Here is a 20,579-nt window from a genome sequence, read left to right as displayed (position 1 = left end):
CTACACCATTCTGTTATTCAAAGCAATCACAAGATCAGCCCAGATTCTAAAGAAGTAAACGCCACCTCTTGATGGGAGGCGTGACATGCATGTACAGCAATGGAGGAATTATGGGTGGTTATCTTTAGAGACCATTTACCACAGATAAGTTGATAGAAGGATGATGATTATGTTACTTTTATTTTGCATTTTTTTAATTGTCAGTTTTTTTCATTTGTAATTCTATGAATTATTTTTTCATGCCTAGTAGTATTTTTATTTCTCCAGTAGTTTTAAAAATTTATTCATAAGAAGTCTTTATATATTTTGTTAATTAAAAAATAGGATGTTGAGTCCTTTCTATCGTATTTGTTGTAAAACCCACAGTTTCTCCTGTAGCATTAAATTTTTATATACAGAGCACATTCTAAAATTTTAAGTTTTCAAGTAGCAAAATCTGTTGAGGTTTTTTTTTGGTAACATATTTGGTGACAAAACACAAAATACATAATCATAGTGAATATTCATCATCTTTTTGGCAGTTCAACTAATGCCTTTCCTAACTTGAGGGAATTTCCAACAGTCTGGGTTTGGTATGAGACAGGCACATACCCCTGGGGGTGTACATATGATTTACTAAGGGGACAGGGAAAAAACATTGAAATAACTCTCTTCATTTATTTTATCTTTAAAAATATAGAAATTAAATTTCACCAATACTTAATATAGACATGAACCCTGGGGCCTTTGCTTGGATCATATATCAGGTGTAGGAGTGACCTTGAGAGAAGATGGGGCTCTAAAATATGGAAGGTTGGTGGTGCCATTATGTCTTCCTTCCTTTTCAGAGCATTTCAATGTGTTACCCTTTACATGTATCTAAAATATATATAAAGAATGGGAGGAGTGCCCTGGCCAGTGTGGCTTAGTGGTAAAGCATTGGCCCACACACCGAAGGATCTTGAGGGTTCAGTTCCTGATCAAGGGCACGAACCTGTGTTGTAGGTTCCTTCCCTGTCCCAGGTTGGGGTGCTTGCGGGAGGCAACCAATCTGTATCTCTTTCACATCAATGTTTCTCTCTCTCTTTCCTCTCTCTCCTTCCCTTCTGCGCTCTCTAAAAAAATCAATGGATAAAATATACTCAGGTGAGGATTAACAACAACAACAAAAGAAATGGGAGAGGTTAGGAGAGCATTAAAATTTTTTTTTAGATTTTTTTTCTGTGTTATGGTAAGCATGTATTAGCCAAATCTAATAAAAACCCCGTGTTTAAAGTGAAACTTTTATTAAAGTAAGGAATACATTCATTATAAGTCTTAATTGCTTTTTCTGTGATCTGCCTCATAAAAATAGAAAGTTCATATTTTATGGTTAAAGAATTTGGACTTATTTGACAGGACCTGAAAATTCCAGGTTCTTCTGAGATATGTGCATAACCAAACATCATTCTTTAGTTTCATTTTGTGTTTTTTGTTGTCATCATCTTGTCATGGGTACTAAGACCAACAAATATATCTTCAGTAAATTATCATAATTTAGCAACACCTTATAGATAAGCACTTTAGGAGGTTGAGTTGGAAATTGAACTTTGGCTCTTAAATTGTGATCTAATGATCAGTCAAAATATTCTAAAATATGTCACCCATTATATTACTGCTTTCTCTGTCACAGTTCTTCCCTACTTCCAGTATGGCTATTATTACTTTCCAATGTAGTTTTTCAAAAAAACAGAACTTTTGTTCCTATTACAAAAATAAAACATAGTCAATACAGAAAACTTGTAAAACACTGAAAAACACAAAGGATAAAACTCAATCATCCATAAGCTAAATAATAAATACTGTTAATATTTTAATGAGTTATCCTAATCTTTTTTAACAAGTTTGACTAAGTATAAATTACATACAATAAATTTTGATTATTTAAAATCTAAAACTTCATAAACTTTGGCATATGTATATAACCATGAAACATTACTATAATCAAAATACTGATGAAATAAATTCATTTACCCCCCTCCCCCACAGTTTACTTGTGCCCCTTTATAATAATGTCCCTAGTTCCTCTGTTCTCTGGAAATCACTGATCTGCTTTATAGATTTATATGGATTTTTTAGAATTTCATATAAGTGGAATCATGCAATATGTACAATTTTTGTGTAGGTTTTATCAGCATACTTTTTTTGAGTTTCTTCCATGTTGCATGTCTTAATAGTTCATTCCTTTTTTTTGCTGAGCAGTATTCCATTGTAAGAAATACTGCAATTTGTTTATCCATTCACCTGTTGATAGACATTATTGTTACCATTTTGAGGCACTTGAAATAAAGCTACTCTGAACATTCATGCACAATTCTTTGTATGCACATATGCTTCTCTTTTTTTGTGTATAAATACCTAGTAGTGAAATAGCTGTATCACATGGTAAGTGTTGAATTTTTTAAGAAACTGTTATTCTGTTTTCCAAAGTAGTTAATTCATTTAATATTTCTACCAGCAGTGAAAAAGAGTTTCAGTTCCTCCATATTCTTGCCAGCTCTTGGTATGATCAACCTCTGTAATCCCCTTCCATTCCTGGTTCTTACTGGCTGTGGGGCAGGGCGAGGTGTTTTACCTCTAATTCTCACAATAACCATGCTCAGTAAGTATTATTCCTTGTCTTGAAAATTAGGAACCTTAGGCCCAGAAGATTCAGAATGTTTGTCCACGGACATTGATAAAGGACAGGATGAGAATCACAACTTGATCTGTTTGGCTTCAAAGACTTTCCCCCCCCCCTATTATATTTTGTTGCCTCTTGGCAAAGTAAGAAAACCTCACTAGTTTTGAAGGATTTATTATAATGGAATTTGAACTATGCATAATTTTCTGAAATTTTAATGTTTACATATGTGACAAATTTGAGTCTGTGGAGGGAGAAAATTATAATTTATGTACCTTTGGTAGAATTATTTTGAAGCGCTTGAATATGCCTGGACAAAAATAGTACATATTTTTTTTTGAAGCAACTATTTACTAGGAATTGAATAAGTTATTTAAACCAACATGAACCAGATGTTTTATTCTTACGTAGAGAAGGAAATTATACAATATAGGATCAAGCTCTCTGATATTATTTTGACATAATTTTATTATTATGTAGACTCCGGAAGGTAGCATCTTGTGCCTGAAAACACTGAGGTTGGGGATTTCTCTCATGCACTGGGCTGTGTTTGTATTAGGTTATGCATGGCAGTTTGGCAGTTTGTTTTGCAGATGTTTGTAATGTACAGTCCTACATCTTGTTTCTATTTCTGGAATGCTTTTAAGTATGACTCATGCCTTCTTGAGGCCATACTAAAAATACAGCTAGTTTCAAACATTAATGTAAAATACACCACAGACACCACATAGCAGTACGTAATGCTTTCTCTCAGTAGTTTAATGCAATTTCCAGACAAATACTTTCTTTGACAGAGTACACTACACTGAAATACAAATGAAAATGGGATTTTTTTTGAGAAGTGGGTCCTTTGATAACATAATGTAAACAACAGAATGAATTTAAAATTTTATTTAAAGGAGTTCACCAAAATCCAAGAAATAGTAGTAATGACCAGAAAAGCAAGTCCACAGAATTTGATGGAGCCCTGCCTGGCTGGCATGACTCTGTGGTTGAGTGTCGACCTATGGGCCAGGAGAATCACAGTTCAATGCCTGGTCGGGGTGTGTGCCCTAGTTGCAGGCTCTATCCCCAGTGGGAGGGCATGTGGGAGGCAGCCAGTCAGTGACTCTATCTCATCATTGATGTTTCTTCTTTTTTAAAAAATATTTTATTTTATTGTTGAAAGTATTACAGATGTCCCCCATTTTCTCCCCTTTACCCCATCCTCTCACTTCCCACCTCTCCCTAGATCTTCCCCTGTCTATTGTCTGTGTCCATGGGCTATGCATATATGCTTATAAGTTCTTTGGTCAATCTCTTCCCACCCACCTTCCCTTTTTCCCTCTGAGATCTGTCAGTCTATTTCATGCTTCCATGTCTGTGGTCCTATCTTGTTCATCTACTCATTTTGTTCCTTAGCTTCCACATATAAGTGATGTTTCTATCTCTCCATTCCTCTTTGAAATCAACAAAAAGATGTTTTAAAAAAATTTGATAGAGCCCAGTGAGGTCCACACATATAGAGGAAATCTTGGACCTGAAGGTAGAGCCTGTTAAAAAGAATTTGGAGGGACAATAGGACATATGGCTGGAATGCAAGCTTTGCACTCAATTTAGGTCTAAATGTGGTTTGTGCACTTATCACCTGTAGACAAAGGGTAATGAATACTTACTATTGGTACTTACTTGGTACCAATAGCTTATATGGTACTTACTATTACCAGATACTTCTAAATGTCTAATTTAATCTGCATAACAACTTTATAACTAAGTACATTTATCATTTCCATTATACAGTTGGAGTAACTGAGCACAGAGCGTTTAAATAACTGATTAAGGTTACATAGCTGGTAAACAGCAGAATTGGCACTTGAGCAGTTCAGCTCAGGTCTGTATCCTTACACACTATAGTCTGTTACCTTCTAGGGTTGTGAGATCCAGGTGAGATACTATATGAAAAATCATTTGTATTTTTACTTGGCACTTGACAAGAATGCAATAAATTATAAGCATTATCACTATTATTGAGGGGAGGGAAAAGAAGAGGCCTTTGTGAAGATATCATATAGAGTACAAGTCCAGCCACAGGATTTAGAAGCTGCTTATACATACTAAGAAAATTATGTGGAATTGAAATGTAGTGGTGATGAGAGTTTTAGATATCCTGACATCTAGAAGCTCAATCTAAAGGTAGAACTTATTCACTACTGACTTCCCTCCCTGACTGTTTCATTTTTTAGAAGGTAAGGGAAACAGAGAAGCTCTTTCTCTGTCTTAACTGTGAATTAGAAATAACTCATTAGTGGTGTGCAAGCAACATAAATCTTGGGGAAAAAAAGTTGATGCAGACATAGTATTTCTCAACAGGGTGCCATTGACATATTAGGCAGATGGGACTGTCTTGGACATTGTATGTAGCATCCCTAAATGTCAGTGGTGTACTGAATTATCCCTATGCCCTTGCAACAACTAAAAGTTCCCCTGGACATTTCCAGTGCCTTCTGGCAGGCATAAATAGAATAGTGGCAGTATTGCCACTAGTTGAGAACCACGGTTGAATGGCAAGAGTAAAGGAAGGGATTGCTGAAAATTGTTAGATGTGCCTTAGGCCAGTGGCTCTCAACACACAGGAGGATCATGCTAAGTGGAAGACACTCCGTGAGCATACTCAGGATTATACACAGTTCCAGGGTTCCAGCTTTAGATGACTCTATGCCTTTATCTCCTACTTAAGAAAGTATGTTGGTGTACAAACTGCTCTTTGATTATAGGTATAACTCTGATTCTTCTCCAGTTTGCTTAAAAACAAAAAAATAAAATTTTGCTAAACCTCAGCATTTTATTAACACTGACAACATGTGAAGGGCAGACCTCACATTTGATTAGGAACTACTGCCTTCGACTTCAAAAAGTCTTGAAAATGAGTATGGTTCCAAGGTCAAGGCATTCAAAATAGAATGGAACTATACAGAACTAATTTGAGAGTCTGTAATTATGAATAGGTGCAAATAGTTATAAATAGTAAAAAGGTGGGAGGAAGCTGAAGAGACCAACTTAGCTTTACCTTTGAGAACCTTTGAAATTTCATATTTTAAATAGTCAAGTGTAGGTAATGGAAAGCGAGGCACATTGCCAAAGCTGAATATAAAGGAGCAACACAAAACGGTAAGAAGAGAGTGCGGGAGGCCTGTGGCCAGAGTAAGCTGAGATTTGTGAAAATTTAAAGAAAAAACACCCTCAAAGTATTTAAGTTTTTAATTATATATTTGATATCAGAGTAAGAAGAGGTAGTAGTTCTGTGGCATAGGGAACATTGTATAGTTTTACTGATAGAGCAGTTACAGCTTTTTAACCCTTATTTTGTTTCATCATTAAACAGCAAGCAGACGGACTCATTTGAAATAAAAAAGAGTAGGCTGTATGTCACAAAAATTGATTTAAGTCTGAAGTAGGAAAGAAAATATTTAAGGGAACATCTGGTAGTTATGAGATTGACTCTCCAGGCTCAGGTGAATTGCATTGTAGCATCATGAAACTCCTTGATAGATTCTCAAAGGTATAGGTCTTAGAGCAATGTTTTTCAACCTATTTTTCATTATTGCTCTCCTAAGGACATTTTTCCTCCATTTGTCTGTCCCAGCCTCATGAAATTTCAATACCACAGATATACTGTATATCTGTTTATGCATGATGGCCTTTTAATGGATGACAGACCATTGTAAAATCTGAGAGTTTTTCTCAAGTCCCCCTCCAGGAACCAGTGTTTGCCCCCATAGGGCTGATATTCCTCTAAGGTGATATCCATGCCCTAGAGGATTCACAGAGGAAGGAGGAAGCCAGGCATCCCCACTACAGTGATACTTCTCTTGACATAGAGGCACTTGGTTTGGGGAAATTATAAGATGCTTTGGTGTGACCCCAGTGACATGGCAAACCAACCAGTTTGCCCAAAATCTTGTCCTTGATCTTCCTAGCAGAAGAAAATCAGAAATTTATCTTTATTTTTCTCAGTGATCAGATGTTAGCTTTTGGGGGAAGTAGTGGAAACTTCTCTAGCAATATTGTGTTGTCAGAGGGGGGAAAAGCACAACTTTAGCCCTAAGTAAGTGTTCTTAGTTGATCTTTGAACTCTTTATGGGAGATTTTACACACACACACACACACACACACACACACACACACACACACATATATTTAATTTGTCTTTATTGTTGAAAGTATTATAGATCTCCTCCTTTTTTCCCCCTTGACCCTTTCTACCCCATACCCACCCTTGCCTCATGCCTTCACTACACTATTGTCTGTGCCCATGGGTTATGCATAATATGCATATAAGATCTTTGGTTAATCTCTTCCTACTCACCTGCCCACCCCTGCCTTCCCTCTGAGATTCGTCAGTCTGTTCCATGCTTCTATGTCTCTGGATCTATTTTGTTCATTAGTTTATTTTGTTATGAGTGAGATCATGTAAAACTGAATCAGGAAGAATCAGAAATCCTGAATGGACCAACAACAACTGATGAAATAGAAGCAATAATAGAAAAATTCCCAGCAAACAAAAGCCCTGGTCCTGGTGGCCTCACAGGGGAGCCCCACCAAGCATTCTCCTTCTTATTATAGCAGTCCCTTTAACATTTCTTGCAATGATGGTTTGGTGGTGATGAACTCCTTTACCCTTTTTTTTTGTCTGGGGAGCTCTTTATTTCACTATCTATTTTGAATGATTGCTTTGCTGGACAAAGTAGTCTTGGTTTCAGATCCTTGCTTTTCATTTCCTTGAATACTTCATGCCATTCCCTTCTGGCCTTCAGAGTTTCTGATGAGAAATCAGCTGGCAGCCTTATGGGAGCTCAAATTGCTTTTTTCTTGCTGCCTTTAAGATTTTCTCTTTGTCTTGAATTTTTGGCATTTTAATTATGATGTGTCTGGGCTTGGGCCTCTTTGGGTTCTTCTTGGGACTCTCTGTGACTCCTGAACTTGTGTGACTTTTTCCTTCACCATGCTAGAAAAGTTTTCTGCCATTATTTCTTCAAACAGGTTCTCTATCCCTTGGTGACTTTCTCCACCTTCTGGCACTCCGATGATGCAAATATTGTCACATTTCATGTTGTCCCACAGCTCCTTTAAGCTGTCCTCTTGTTTTTTAATTGTTTTTTCTTTTTGGATCTCTGATTGAGTGATTTTTTTCCACCCTGTCTTCTAATTCACGGATCCAGTCCTCAGCTTCCTCTAATCTGCTGTTTATTCCTTCCAGTGTATTCTTTATTACTGCTATGTCATTCTTAATTTCCTTCATAGTTTCCATATCTTTTTTCATGCTAACAATCATTATTCTGAACTCTATATCTGGTAAATTTCTTATCTCCATTTCATTTAATTCTTTTTCTGGAGAATTCTCTTGTTCTTTCATTATGGGCTTGTTTTTTGTCTCCCCATTTGGGTTGCCTGTTTGGATTTGTTTCTATGTACTAGGTAGATCTGCTATGACTCCCAGTTTTTTTGGAGGGTCCTTGTGCAGGACAAGGTGCTGTGTGTGACTGGCCCTGAGTGCCCTGTTTGGAGCTTTTAGCAATCCACAGTTTGTGGCTCCCTCTGCTAGGGCTGGGTGCATTTGGAAAGGCTAGGATATTCAATACATATAAATATATAAGTATCTTGCCCAAGCTGGTTTTGGTCAGTAGTTAGGGCATCAGCCCATGGACTATAGGGTCCCAGGTTTGATTCCAGCCAAGGGCACATGCCTCAGTTTCAGGCTTGATCCCCGGCCCTGTTCAGGGCAAGTGTGGGAGGCAAATAATTGATTTGTATCTCTCACATCGATGTTTCTCTCTCTCTTTCCCCCTTTCACCCTCTCTGGAAAGCAATGGAAAAAATATCCTTGGGTGAGGATTAAAAAGTATATATATCTGCATGTGTGTGTGTTTATGTATAAAATGCAATACAATTGTAAAACAAACACTGTAGCCCACACCCAATTTAAAAACTAGAATATTACTATTACCATTGAAACTGAAAATCTGATTGCATGCCCAGGAATCCATTATCCTGAATTTATCATTCTCTTGCGTTTTTGCTTTTTCAAACACTGTTTTATCACATATGTATATATTTCTAACGAACTCAAAATTTGCTAGTTTTTTGAGTTTTATCAAAATAGTATCATATGTGACTCATTCTGAGACTTAATTTTTTCACTCAATATTATACCTTTTAAGAGTTAAACATATTGTTGCAAGTAGTGGTAGTTCATTCTGTTTTTGTCATTGTATTGTGCATGTTTTATCCATTTCCTGTCTCCAGTTTTATTTTGAATAACACTGCTATGAGTATTCTATGTGTCTCCTGATGTTCAAGGGTGAGAGTTTTTCTTATGTATCTGGGAATGCACCTGCTCTGTCACTGGGTGATTGACAAATGAGCAAACACAAATTAATTATATTAACTCAAACATTTTAGGAAATGGGTAGGCAGAAGATGAGCAGATTGATGGGTGATTTAATAGTACACTTAGAAGGGCATTGCATAGAACAGTCTTCTATTCCCAAAAGAATTGGTGTAGAAGAACAGACAAATTCAAAGAAGGCATTTAAATCTTCATCAAACTTTTTAACTGTGAAGTTTGAGATCTCACAACCCATTGCTAACTAAGGTATAATATAGTTTTCTTAAATTTTAAAAGACTACAATGATCATTCATTGTCTGGGATGCTTTGATCACATCCCATTTTTAGAACAAAAGGGGTAAACTATAAAAGTGTGATATAGTAATGATACTGTTCCTCATAGCACACTTGAAAATCACTTTCATTCCTTTAGCAACACTTATAGGTGAGTGTTCAAATGTTCTTATAAGCTTATAAGTGTTATGTGACTCTCTGTGATATCATAAACTTTGTCCTATTTTAATATAGATAATGATAGCTTTATTGTAAAGTGGTGTGAAAATTCACCTGGTGTATGTATCAATGTGTGTTTATATGCATGTTATATGTATTTTAATATAATATACAGTTTTCAGCGATTGCTTGGAGATTTATATTATATGTAGTAGTCGGATTGCATTTCACTTTTTCCTTTTCCCCCTTAAAGTTTCAGACTCTCTGGCTCAATCTGTAATTCAGCATCTGAGATGGATAATGCAGAAGGATCTTCTGGGGCAGGATGTCTTTCTAATAGGACCTCCTGGGCCTCTTCGACGCTCTATTGCTATGCAGTACCTGGTAAGCAGTCAATTCTTGTGCATTCTTAAGGATCTTAACAATGATAAGTTATGTTGGAAAATAAATTAAGATAAAGAATTTATAAAAATTCCAAGATAAGTCATTACTCAAAAAAAATTGTTAATGTTGAAAGTTGATTTGTTTACAAAGAGTTTGGAATAAGTTATTTGGGAAGCAAATGTATTGCTTTTCATAGCTGTAGGAAATTTTTGTTTTAAGTAGAAAGTCTTCCACTTCCAGTGGAAAGGAAATATAAATTCAGTCAATGAGTAGCAGATAGAACCAGCAACTCTGAGATTACAAAACAAAACTTAGATTTATACTACTTAGGAAATATTCTTTTATCTCGATTCTACATTTTTAAAAGGGCAAATAGTTCTCTTGACTTTTTTATATTAAATGCTCTTTAGAAAGGGATCCTAAGGTTTGTAGAATATCTCTTATGTGTTATACAGATGAGAAAACAAGTTCATTAAATAGCTCACTCAAGCTTTATTCAGCTAGGTAATGATGGAGCTAGACTTCAAATCTCATATTGTTTCCTTTTTCTGACATGTTATCTTTTTAAATGTTTGCAGTTCTCTGAGCATATTGTGAAGTGAGCTGAAGTATTCAATTCTCAATCAAAGTAAAAAAATATTAAAATACTTTTTTCTACTGTGTCATTATTTGTAGGCATTACTTTAGTGATTTGAGGAAAAAATGTTATCAAATGAAGTTTTGTTCTGAAGATACTTTTTAGGATGAAGCGAAAAACCTTGCTTAAATCTTCCTTGTGTTCTTGATATTAAAGAATTGATTTCTATGCTATAGAAATATACTTTGTGTACTCTTTTATGCCAAATGGTGAATTTATTTTGGTACTCACTAAATCATATACAGCAGGAGTGATAATACGATGAACAAATCAGAACCTAACTACCTCTAGCCCATACATTTCATATCTTTTGTTCCTAGAACCAGTTTGTGAGGTGTAATATGCCATTGTATGCATTGTATCCTCTATCCTCACTTTATTATTATACAAGGCAAATGTGTCTTGTTTAAGAATGTAGAGTCAGTTCCCGAGAATTTGAAGTCTAGAACCTCTTTAATTTTAAGATGCGTGCTTTCCACCTGGCTGATTTCAAAACTACAATATCTCACTTTGATTTTGTTTCTGGCAAGACTTTGAAGCTTATTAGGAAGGAATGTGGAATGAGAAGGGCTAGGAGATTATAGGAGTCTTTTTGGTTAAAAAATGCAACATAAGTTTATATGGGTAAAGTCTGTATCTTAAAACAAAACAAAACTTTAAATTGAGAAATAGTCCTGAGGCAGCTTTAGGATGTGGAAACATACATAAGAAAATTTACTAGCCTAAGCTGCCTTGTAAACTCTGCTGTGGGTACTACCGTTAGATATAAGGTCCTATGCTTAACTTAGTAAAAGCCACAATAGATGAGGTCTGCAAAGGCAGAAATTTGGGGGCAAGCCTGCTGAATCAGTGAGAAACTAAGTAGAAATAATTTTATAGTTGTATTTATATTTAAGTCATATAAAAGGGGTTTTCTGGATAGTTCAAAAAAACTCAACAGACCACTGCCGCCCCCTCCATCTGCTGCTTGGTGCTTTTTGTAAGCTCACTTAGAATGCTTCTGTGAAACAGAAACTGAGGAGACTGTGGTGCTTCTTTTGGCTGATGAAGAGTCCCAGGAAGCTGTCAAGACTGAGGATAATACCCTTGGGGTGGCAGTCCAGGGTATTATTGTGGTACAATGTAGTGATAAGAGGCATGTATCACTTTGTCAACCAAAGTGAGTGACAGGGTTTCAGAAGCAAGAAGGAGGTATCTGCAGAAAAGAACTTTCTACTTGACTCCAAAATTGTGCACTCACAGGCAGTTCATTCTTATTTAAAAAGACATCACTACGATGATGTGTGTTTTCTCTATTGAAAATGTTTTTTCTTCTTTTCATGTATATTTAAATTTATGGGTGCATGGGAAATGGCACATTTTAAGAAAACTAATTAACAACAATAATATATTTTTATCAACATCACATGGAGATAAAGTGGAGAAAAAAATTATTTTTCTGGACTATAAAATAATTTGCTGGAGTATAAACAAATAAGTTGAATTAGTGAGTGATTATTAATAGCATGCTTATTCAACTCTTTTCTTTATACTCCAGTAAATTAGTTTGTTTTTCCTGTTCAGTAAAAACATATTGTATGCCTTATTCAATTGGAGAATGTTATTGTTTTTAATTCAACATTGTAAAATCAAGGGTATTATTAAAAACCTTTTGTTCATGGATATTACATGTAGGGCAAAGTGACTTTAGCAATGGATAAGTTATTCTAAAAGAAACGGATTCTAGGTGGTTGCCCCTTCAAATCATAGATGATTTTTTTGGGGTAAAATAATTCTTTCCTTCCCCCTCCTCCTCTTCCCTCTCCCTCTCACCCTTTTCATCCCTTTTCCTCTTTTCCTTCCTGTATAGCTGTGTATGTGTCTTTCTTTTCTGTTGACCTTTCTGTTGGTATTTACCTTATTTTCACACTTGGTAAAGTACGTAACATGTTGTCTATAATTGGTAAACACTGGCTAATGGAATGAATTAATTTACATCACCCTTTAAAAAAAGATGAACATTACTTGCAGAAATGGCTATCATTTGGGAGAAAACCAAGTAACCAAATTATTACTCATGACGTTCGAAAAGAATTCTGCAGGAGACATTAAGATTTATAAGATCTAATTTTTATTATTATTGTTTAAATAGTAAATAATTATTACGTGGTAAATTATGGGGTGCAGTAAAAGTAGAACTCTACATGTTTTGATTAATGCTCAATTTATTGCATTTTTTTTTTTCCAAAGCTGTGGCTCAGAAGGTTTTTTTAATCTAGAATTACATTTAAATGCACTTCTCTGGGGCAGTGGCATTGTCAGCTCCAAAGCATATCTTGGGAATTTGATTTTATTTTGGAACAATTGCACTCTCTGCTCTACAGGAGCTGACCAAACGGGAAGTGGAATACATTGCCTTGTCAAGGGACACCACGGAAACTGATCTCAAACAGCGTCGAGAGATCCGCGCAGGCACCGCCTTTTACATCGATCAGGCAAGTTCTGATCACGCTCTAAGGCGTGGCTGTTTACTCCAGGTCTGTACAGAATTGATTTTTTCAAGTAGAGAGTGGTAGCTCATGTAGTAGTGAGAGATAGCTGTACTGCACTCTCTAGACATATTTGATTTAGATTTTTTGAGTCTGTTCTTGGAAATGCCTTCATGGTTTAACACTAAATAAGAAACCATAGATGAAATTAATGGTTCTAAAATGTTGGCTAAAGATCATTATGCCATTTTCTTAATTCTCAATTACTTTCTACTACTTCCCTATAGAATTCTGATTTTTTTTTTTAAAGAATTAAAGAAATTTTAATATAGGAAATTCTCTAGCACATTTACTAAAGTAGTCTCAATCTAAAGCTCAAGTAGGTAAAGGTATATTAAACAGTGAAATTAAATATGCTTCCTGAAACTAAAGCTTTTTGGAGCAGCTTGGGGAGGTGGTTCTTAGGTACAGATTACTAACTAAAGTAATATTTTATGAATATTATAATGAAACTTATGCATTTCTTCAAATTATTGCTTAAAATATTAAATATTGTTCTTTGTTAGGAATACCTAGAGAAAAAGGGACAGAGACTTTAAATGAGCATTTCATAGAGAAAATATTTTAAATGTCCAATACATTTGTGACAAGATGCTTGACCATTTTGTTTACAAAAATAAAAATTAAAACAATAGTGAACTGCTATTTTTCTTTTACCTCTCAGATTGGCAAAGATGAAGGAATTTGCTAATGTCCATTGTTGATGAGGAAAAAGGGCTGAGGAAAGAGCATTGTTGTTGATGCAATTTAAAAGACAATTTGGCAGTACCTATCAAAAGGATATATTTTGACCCAGCAGTTATGTTTCTAGCAATTTTCCTCCAAATGTTATTCACACAACCATGCAAAGTTATATATACAAGGTTGTTTATTGTAGTATTGTTTGATATCATATGAAAGTATAAATGAAAACTATAATGATGTACATTTAGGAGGTAAATAAAAAGCAGTAAGTAGAGTTCTCTGTAGCCTTTAAAAAGAATGAGGTGAATATATGTGTAGTGATAGGAAAGAAGACCAGGATGTGAATGAAAAAACCTAAGTTGCAAGACAGTGTATATAATATGATCCCATTTGTGATAAAAAGAAAAAAAGAAATATATAAATGTTCATGTTGCATTGAAAATTTCCAGAAAGAAACACAAGAATCTGTCAACAGAGCTTACCTCTGTGGAAATGTGATTGGGCGTCTGGGGTGGGATGAGGAAAAACTTTCAAAGTTCTTTAAATTTGAAGCTTATCACATGAGTACACTATTACTCTATAATTTTAAGAAGTATAATTGTAAAAATCCATGGAGTGAAAATTTTTTTGAGACTGGGATATTAATATGTTGCATATATTACTATTAGTTACAAAAGGAAAAATGCACTTAAAATGGAGAGATATGGCAGTCACCTCTTAGATGGTGATGAAACTTAGCATCATTTAGTGGGAAAATCTGAGAAGTTCAGATTTCCAACAATTAAAAAGTAATCCCCTGTGGATGAAGCACACAAGTACATTTAAAAGAAGTCCATTTTATTCACATGATGCCAAAGGTTCACTTCATAGATTATTTCTAATTACAGATGGGGAAAAATTTACCTTTAATAATGCTGTGTCTTTTCTGGACCCAGTGAGGATGAGAGTTAGGACATGAGATTTGAGTTGGGATAGTGAGGAGCTGGTGAGAAGGATTAGAAAATGAGATAGCCTAAGCAGAGGGGAGGAGGTAGGAATGTGTTTAAATGACAGTGAAAGAACTGGCTTTGTTTGTTAGAGTATGGATTTAAAAACATTTTTTGAATGAATTTTATATTCAGATTGATTGTTGCAATGCAAATAGTGAGGAAGAAAAAGTGGATTTTTATGTTTGTAATTTTAAAGACAGCTTAAAACTTTGGCTATTCAGAGATTTCAGAAATTGAGTTGTTTTAAGTAAATAAATGTATTGATTAGCTAAAGCTTTATTTCTTGAAACATAAAGTAAAATATTTAGATGAAACTATAATATTCTACCCTACTGCCATTCTAAAAAGCATATTTTCATATGATAATCTATTTTGCGTTTTAGAAAATACATAAAGTGCTATATAAATGTATCATAGTATTTTATACTTTTATGGTTTCTTAGGGGAATCCCACTGATTATGAAGTTATTTAGGAAATTGTAATGCACTGACCCCTTCAGAGCCTGTGACTGTGGTGTAGGAATGTTGGTCTTTTCTCTAAATTGCTTCAGACTGTTTATTGAGATTGTATCTGATTTTCATATTTTTTTCTTCTATCTCATTTCCTGGCACTTAATATTCCTTACTGTTTGCTCATAATCAGATCCTATTACTTCTTTGCCATGAAATCCCATCACACCCAGAATAAAATCTAGACCCTTTAATACGGCCTACAACATTGTATAGGACCTAGTATTGTCCCCTGCATCTCCTTTCCCTCGTTCCCTTGCTTTCTAGGCTCCAGCGGCAGTGGCCTTCTTGTTCTCTAAAAATAGACCAAATGCTTTTCATCCTCAGAGCCTTTGTACTTGATACTTCTTCCCCTTGGTATATTGTCTTCAGATCTGTGTATTGCTGCCTCCTCATTCAGATTATAAATTCTCAGAATGTTTTAGCTAAAGTAATCACTGATCGTGCCCACCCCCTTCCTACATGTACCATGCTGTCATATTATACAATGTAATCTTCTTCAGAGCACCCATCACTATATGAATTTACCTAAATATTTCTTTGTTTCCATGTTTATTGTCTGCCTTTCTCACCAGAATGTAACTATCTTGCTTATCTCTGGCACCTAAAAAGTGTCTGGAATATAATTGGCACTTATATTGGAAGATAGATTTCTCCTTTGGATAATCAACCTCATTTAATTTTTAAATAAATTAAGTGTAAATAGGCTCTGGATAAAACCAGGGCTTTCCAATGGAAAAGCTGTCTGACTTTTTGACATCTATTTTGAGTCTTCAAAATGAGTAATTCCCACCTGAATTCTCAATAGATGAAGTTGCCAGTTGATTACCAGCTAGTCATATGTTTGACTAAAAGGTCTTTATATTTATCTAATTTAGAATCTTCTTATTTATTAAATATTCTTAACTATTGAATTTGATATCTGGGGTCAAGGGAGAGACAATATCTTCATTTATTATCAGGTAATGCCTCTAAATCTAAGTGGGCCAGTGTTGATGAAAAAGTACATGGGGCCATGTAGTGGGTGCTGGGAGAGAAAGTTTGGGGTTTTCAGTGTGGTTGACATTGTATGCACATTATGAGTGATGTCCAAGTAATTATTAACTGACATTTCAGCTGGAAGTCTTGGCAAAACTCCCAAGTCCAAGTTGGAGTTCATGGCCATTTGACCTCTGTTTATTTTCATATAGGATTAAGGATGATGATAAAATGAGAGGTTAAACTCAACTGCTATGCTTGAAGGTCAGAATTAGGTTAATTTTATATGGGTAATTTATATTTTCTTTCAAAATAATGATTTTTTCTTGTTAACAAAGCCATAAATGCTTATTTTATAGCTATAACATATATGCACACATATAGTATTTATTAATTAACAAATATTTATTGAAATGACTGCTATGTTTCAGGTGCTCTCTAGGTGCATTGAACGAAAAAAACAAATTCCTGTCATTATAGAGCCTATGTTTTAGTGGGGAAAACAAAAGAAACAGAGGAAAGAAGGATAGTATAATAAAGTAAATGCTAAATAGCATAGGGAAGAATAAAAATTTCTAGTAATCTTCCCCTTTAAAAACAGCAATGTTAATATTTTCTGCATTTCTTTCTATTATACCTATATGCATATTTATTTAATCATGTGTAATTTTTATAAAAATGTTGTATACCATGTATATGAAGTTTTATATAGTTTGCTTTTAAAAAACCTGATATTTTATGAGGAGCATCTTCCTATAACATTAGATATTCCTCAAAAATATGATTTTTAGTATCCAAATAGTATTTTGTGAAATACATGTGACATTATTTATTTAATGTTTCCATTTTATCCACATTCCCATGTTGTTAGTCATTCAGGTTCTTTCTAAAGTTTCGCTATTATAATTACCACTTTGGTGAATATTATACTAACCTATATCTTGTTATTATCGCATTACTTTTTTAGATTTGAATGCTAGGAATATAAGTGCTAATCAAAGGGTCTGGACATTTTCAAAAGTCTTGATATATATTTATTGCCAAATTGCTTTCCAGAAAGGGTGTTCCAACTTACACTGTCATCAGTGCACTATGGTGATTGCCTCGTGTATTCTTGTTAATATTGAGTACTTTGCCAAATTGATAGGCTTTAATTTGCATTAAAAATTACTAACCACGTTGAACACTTTTTATGTTTATTGGCTGTTCCTTCTGTAAGATGTGAATAAATTGAGTGGTTAAGGAAAAGGAGAGAGAGGTACTGATAAATAAATAAGTTACAGCCTATCAAAAAGTGTTAACATTTATACCATGTTTGTCTGTGTGAATATTTGCCATAACTTACCCACTTGTTGATGTGAAGGCAATTTAAATATTTTAATGCAGTTACTTTGGTAAGTAAATTATACATTACTTTAAAAAAAGAATTTGTTAAAGACCAGAAATATGAATATTTATGACTGATGATATGATACCCATGGAGAAATGAGATATTTTTATTTAATGAAAATAAAGAAGATAAAATAACCTGAAAAAGCCTAAATCATCAATATTCTAACCCTTTAAAAATCTGTTACTGTCCTCATTTTTTTAATTTATTGCCATTCTAATAATTAATTCTGTTTATTGCCTTGTGACTACAGAGAGGAGGACTTTAAGTCAATGTACAGTTGCTTAGATTATTCAAATATAAACCAATACAAATGAACTAAGCTACATATAAATTACATTTAGGTTTTATGTCTGACTGAGAGGAGACACTCCTTATCATGTTAATTTTGGGAGTAGAAAGCCAGGATGGGAAGTTCAAATGGTTTTCTTAAACTTTTCAGCCACGAACTCTTTTCACATTTGTATCTTGTTAATTTGTTTGACAAGATACTGTGAAGTTCCCTGATGTACAATATACATATTTAATATTAAGTATAAAAATGCACTTTAAATAATTTTATGATATTTTAATGTATTCTGTTTTGGATTATTCTTGATTCTTACTAATAGAAAAAATAATGGTTAAGTTTTTTAATGCACAGCTTAAATATTACAGGTCATCAAAAGCAACCCTTAATAAATTGAATAATAGTGCTATTGATCAGAAAAGATTTTTATCTTGTCTAAACTCCTTGTACTCTTTTTGGAAATAAGGAAAACATTTATTTGTAAATTTTATCTCATTTATTGATGCTGATGCTACTTTCCACATGTAACCACTGTGAAAATTACAAAGTTGTCTTTCAGAAGTTTATTCTACTCATAAAATGAATTAAGTACTTGGAATTTGGAAATCATCTCTTATAGAAGCCAAGCTCTTGAGACTGGCTGAATTCTGATACTTGCACCAGATCCTTTGAAGCCATGTTGTTATAATATGTTCTAATTGTCACTTGGAAATTGGAGAAAGTCTATGTTTACTTTGGCCTCTTTGTTCGTCATAACTCAGGCCTTGGCTTCTTACCATGTTGCCAGTGCTTATCTACTCATATAATGTTAACTGTTTGGCAGATTTGTATAATTTATTTAAAAAAATCAAGGGACATAAATAATTCTTAAAACACCCTTAGGAGGGAGATGACTTCCTCAGTTTATAGGTGAAGTAACTGAGCCTTAGAGGGCCATGGCCATACAACTGATAAATAGCAGAGGTAGAATTTGAGTCAGGATCTATCCAATTTCAAAGTTTAGGTTTTTTCTACTATATTATGCGACTTCCCTGAAAAAGCAATGATGATAACGATGACAACTGATGACAAGGATGATAGAATTCACAATAATAACAGCCAGTCCTTTCTTAAAGGCTTACTGTGTGCCACAGGTTATCTTATTTAATCTTCACTATAATCAGTGAGGTATGTACCATAATTAGTGTAGCTTTAGAAAGAAATGGAGGCTCAGAGAGGTAAAGTGACTAATCTAAGTCACTGGTAAGCCCATAAGTGCTAAAGCAACCAAAAATTGATCTGATCCTATTCTGACATTTTAAAATAAAACTTGAAATGTAAATTTTAAAATTTCTTTGGCTTCGTCAGTACTATTACACTGTAACAATTTTGAGTAATTTGAAGCTCTTTTGAATCTTATATTCATTAAATCATGGCTATATTAAAAATAATTTATATTTTAATAGGTTTGATAGCTTTAAATTTTTTTCCAATACTGCTTTGATTCAGAAATAGCGATAGTGTACAACATCCCTTGAGGATAGTCTCATTTAGGAAATGAGGACACAGACCTCCAGATTAATTGTTTGCCTAAGGTCTTTTATCAAATCAGAAGCAAATCTAGAGCAGAGACTTACACAATTTTTTATTTTAGGTCATGCAACTGCTTTTATCTCGAAATCCTTTGTGTCCATATGTTGGGCTGTTAAACCTGTTGTATGAGGTGGTTTGTCCAGAAGGATCTTGCTATATTTTTTCTGACTTCTGTTTGAGAAAATTAGGTCTCTTGAAGTTCTGTAGCTTGAAGTGCAGGAAAGGATCTGTATGGTTGATGTAATTTCTGCTTTGAGAAACAATCACAAGTAATCTTTCCACATAAAATATGTATGCACTTTTCTCCCCCTTTTTTTAAGATTTCACTAGAAAAATTTGGTAAGTTTGTAATGTTGGCAGCATTGAACATTGGAATAAACCTGAATTTGTTTGGATGGTAACTCTTGTTTAAAACCTTACAGTCTCCATGTGTTCTCAGCTAGCTTATTTGGTCCTCTCTAGAAGCTTGTGGGATAGATAGGACAGATTGTATCTTCATTTCCTTTTCTAGTTAAGGATTCTATTTCCTTGTTTAGTTATGTTACCGATTCAAAGATAGCTTTGAGTTTTCTATTTCATTGGGTGTTATCTGAAATGTTACAGCTGAAGGGAACCTTAGAGATAATTTCTTCCCATCTCTTCATTTTACAAATGGTGGAAACAGGCCTAAAGAGGGAAAAATCACTTGCCTAACATCATTTAGGTAGATAAAGCAAAATCAAGAACTGGAACCCAGCTTTCCTGATTTCCAGTCCCTATAATGAGAAACACAAATATCATTTGCATTACAAGTAAAATTAGGCCATGTTCTGCTATCTTCTATATTCTCATATTGTTTTTGTTTCTTGGAAATAGTGTGCAGTTCGTGCAGCCACAGAAGGCAGAACTCTCGTTTTGGAAGGCTTGGAAAAGGCGGAGAGGAATGTTTTGCCTGTTTTGAACAACTTGCTGGAAAATAGGGAGATGCAGCTTGAAGATGGACGCTTCCTAATGTCTGCAGAGCGTTATGACAAACTTCTCAAAGTAAGAAAAGAAAAATTCAGCTGCTCTGTCTTAACTGCTGAGCTGTGGGTAGTGCCATTTGTTGTATAAGACACAACTGTATCAGAATGAGGGCACATATTCAGGTGGCCCACATCTGATCTGTAGCAAATTGCTG

General features: G+C 34.5%; 1 protein-coding gene across 1 annotated transcript in view; it reads left to right on the top strand.

Annotated features, from left to right (window-relative positions):
- VWA8 (von Willebrand factor A domain containing 8) overlaps nucleotides 1-20,579 on the top strand; it is a 333,552-nt gene that overhangs the window by 22,964 nt on the left and 290,009 nt on the right. Inside the window, exons 3-5 of the mRNA XM_087814315.1 lie at nucleotides 9,713-9,843; nucleotides 12,844-12,954; nucleotides 20,276-20,443. Coding sequence (XP_087670441.1) covers nucleotides 9,713-9,843; nucleotides 12,844-12,954; nucleotides 20,276-20,443 — 410 coding nt within the window. The remainder of the gene's footprint in view (nucleotides 1-9,712; nucleotides 9,844-12,843; nucleotides 12,955-20,275; nucleotides 20,444-20,579) is intronic.

The sequence above is a fragment of the Miniopterus natalensis genome, chromosome 2, assembly GCF_054644295.1.
Source record: "Miniopterus natalensis isolate mMinNat1 chromosome 2, mMinNat1.hap1, whole genome shotgun sequence".
In the NCBI taxonomy this organism is placed as follows: Eukaryota; Metazoa; Chordata; class Mammalia; order Chiroptera; family Miniopteridae; genus Miniopterus; species Miniopterus natalensis.
This window is presented reverse-complemented; position numbering and strand designations above follow the sequence as displayed.